General features: G+C 35.6%; 1 protein-coding gene across 1 annotated transcript; it reads right to left on the reverse strand.

The window, feature by feature from the left end:
- Nucleotides 1–383: 383 nt before the first annotated feature.
- LOC109591367 (cytoplasmic dynein 1 heavy chain 1-like) lies at nucleotides 384–2,357 on the reverse strand (the record flags this gene model as incomplete). Its single annotated transcript, XM_020007112.1, has 6 exons — nucleotides 384–783; nucleotides 1,060–1,122; nucleotides 1,325–1,618; nucleotides 1,842–2,003; nucleotides 2,072–2,152; nucleotides 2,205–2,357. Coding segments are annotated over 5 exons (708 nt in total), but the record flags the coding sequence as incomplete, so codon positions are not given.
- Between the last annotated feature and the right edge of the window lie 145 nt (nucleotides 2,358–2,502).

Below are 2,502 nucleotides of genomic sequence, written 5' to 3' on the forward strand. Positions count from 1 at the left end.
TACAGTTTTCATCATCATAGTCTCTATTATCTATGCTTTCATTTATTCTATTGTATGCTGCCATTTGGTAATGTCATCATAGCAGATATTAGAGTAAATGAAAGCATACTACGGACTATGATTTATTTCATTTACTCTAATATATGCCATGGTAATACCATTTGGCATTAGGTAATGCCCACACAAACAATTTTCTCTGTATTCTATTTGGTAAAGAAACACTGAGCACTACGTAAACCTCTAACACGCGGGCTCACTCAACTTTTAGTACATATGACATCACAATGTACTAAATGTATATGTAATGCAATTAGTGGCCTTAGTGCAGCCATAGATCTACACAGCCTTATTGTTCAATACTAATTCTTTTCTAATTATCTTATTATTATAATTGTTATAATTAATCATCACCATCTTCAATAAGTATAAAATCAATAATCTCATTATGCATGGTAGTGACCACCTCCTCAACGACCACTGGACTAGGAACAGTTGAATTAGAAGCGGAGGAACAACTAGAAGACACAACCGGAGAATGAGACCGAGAGAGAAGAACTTTCCTGTGACTTTATCTTCTTCTTCTCGGCCTTGCTGACTGTGAACCATCTGTTTTAGTTTCTGGTTAGCTAGTGTATTCTTTTGTTCTAACTCATTCTTCTTTACAAAAAGGCTGGCTTGTAAATTTTCTACTTGTTCTACAGTTTCTCTTATCTTTTGGAGTCTGACATTTAAATGTAGCTGTTGCTCTTCAAGATCTTGTCTCTTCTTGTTGTAGAGTTTAACCTAAACGAGAAAGAAAAGGTACAGGTAATAGCAAAGTTCAGGACATTGTAGCCTCTACATAATCAACACTTTGGGACAGGGCTGTTATACAGCTGTCCTTTATGTGGAGGCTATTATACAGTAAGGGATGTAATTGGTACACTAGGTGCTGTCTGTTAAATGGAGGTGTACGCTATAGAGTGCCGGTGTCTGTTAAAAAAGAGGCTCTACTATATCATTGATCAAGAATCAAATCAAATCAAATAAAATTGTTGATCACTGATTCCAACCACTCACATAATCATTGATGAAATCAGGAAGATCAGGATATACCACAGGGACTCAATCAGGAGGAATATACTGGAGAGGGAGAGATATGAAATACATGTATATAAAAATTGAAAAATAGCATAAAATCATGCCCATACGTGCACATGCATAAGTATAAACATTATAAGCTCTTTGAAACTTACACACACATATATTCTTGGCTTATATATTGAAGTACATGTACATGAGTGTGCATGTACATACTATATATATATATATATTATGTACTTACGTCTAATTTATCAAGATCAACTTTATTAGTAAACTCATATCCAACTTGATACAGAGCATCAGTGGACCAATCACCGAACCAGTTCAACACACAACTATTGAATAAAGCAGGAGAGGTAGCAGCTTTGTCTTTAAGACCCTCAGAGGAAGGATTCGTAGTGAATACCACATGAAGGTTTCTCATTATCTGATGAGTGTCTTCAGAGGAATCAAGCATCAGTCCTTCCTTTTGAGACCCCTCCTTGCACTGGGTCATGAGGGTTGTGAATTCATTGGCTTCGAATAATCCAGGAACCTGTGAGGGGGAATTAGAATTATACTAAGAATTACATGTACATATGTATGGACGTCCTACAAGGGTTCTTAATATTACAAGTAAATAGATAGGAAATACAAGCCATACTATTGCTAGAAAGAATATTTAAAGTTTTAACTTAAATACAGGTAGAAATACTATATGTACATGTACAGTTATGCACATGTACATAATAACATCTCTCTTTTTTCTCTTCTCTTACTTCTCCATTGGCCAGTAGTGTGTTCATTCTTTCCAAGAATCCTAAATCGAGGACATTAGACTCATCCATTATGAATATAATCTTCTCATCATGACAGCCAGACTGTCTTGGCACTGTATGTAGATCATCATCAAAATCATCAGGAGTATATTTATTATGAACCTAGGAGAAAGACAAAAAAAACTTCTTTTATATCACTCTCGCTCCCCCCCCTCTCTCTCCATTATTACTTTTATTTGAAACACAGATAGTCCGTTGATCCAAGCCACAGACCTAGACAGTGTGGTCTTACCACCAGCTCCACTGAGAACCTAAAAGAGGCAGAGTCAATAAGGGATGGGGTCAGTATTAGACCACACCTACCTGTTGCAGTTTGAAGATCCTGTCGATACAAAGGACATGATCAAGGACTTCGTAAAAGGGAACAAGAAGAACGTCTAGTTCTTCCTCATTCAAAACCTTTAATCGGGCATGTACATAATCACGTAATTCTTCCTGATCTACTGGTAGATAATCCTATAGAGAATGAAAGGTGAATATATACATGTACATGTAAGTATTAAAATGTACATATCTACATATAAACCTAACCAAATTTCAGAACAATTTATAGCGTATAGCAAGATATATTTATGGCTCAAAATTTTAGTAAATTTTTCAA

Source organism: Amphimedon queenslandica, unplaced genomic scaffold, assembly GCF_000090795.2.
Source record: "Amphimedon queenslandica unplaced genomic scaffold, v1.1 AMPQUscaffold_8353_Cont19702, whole genome shotgun sequence".
Taxonomy (NCBI): Eukaryota; Metazoa; Porifera; class Demospongiae; order Haplosclerida; family Niphatidae; genus Amphimedon; species Amphimedon queenslandica.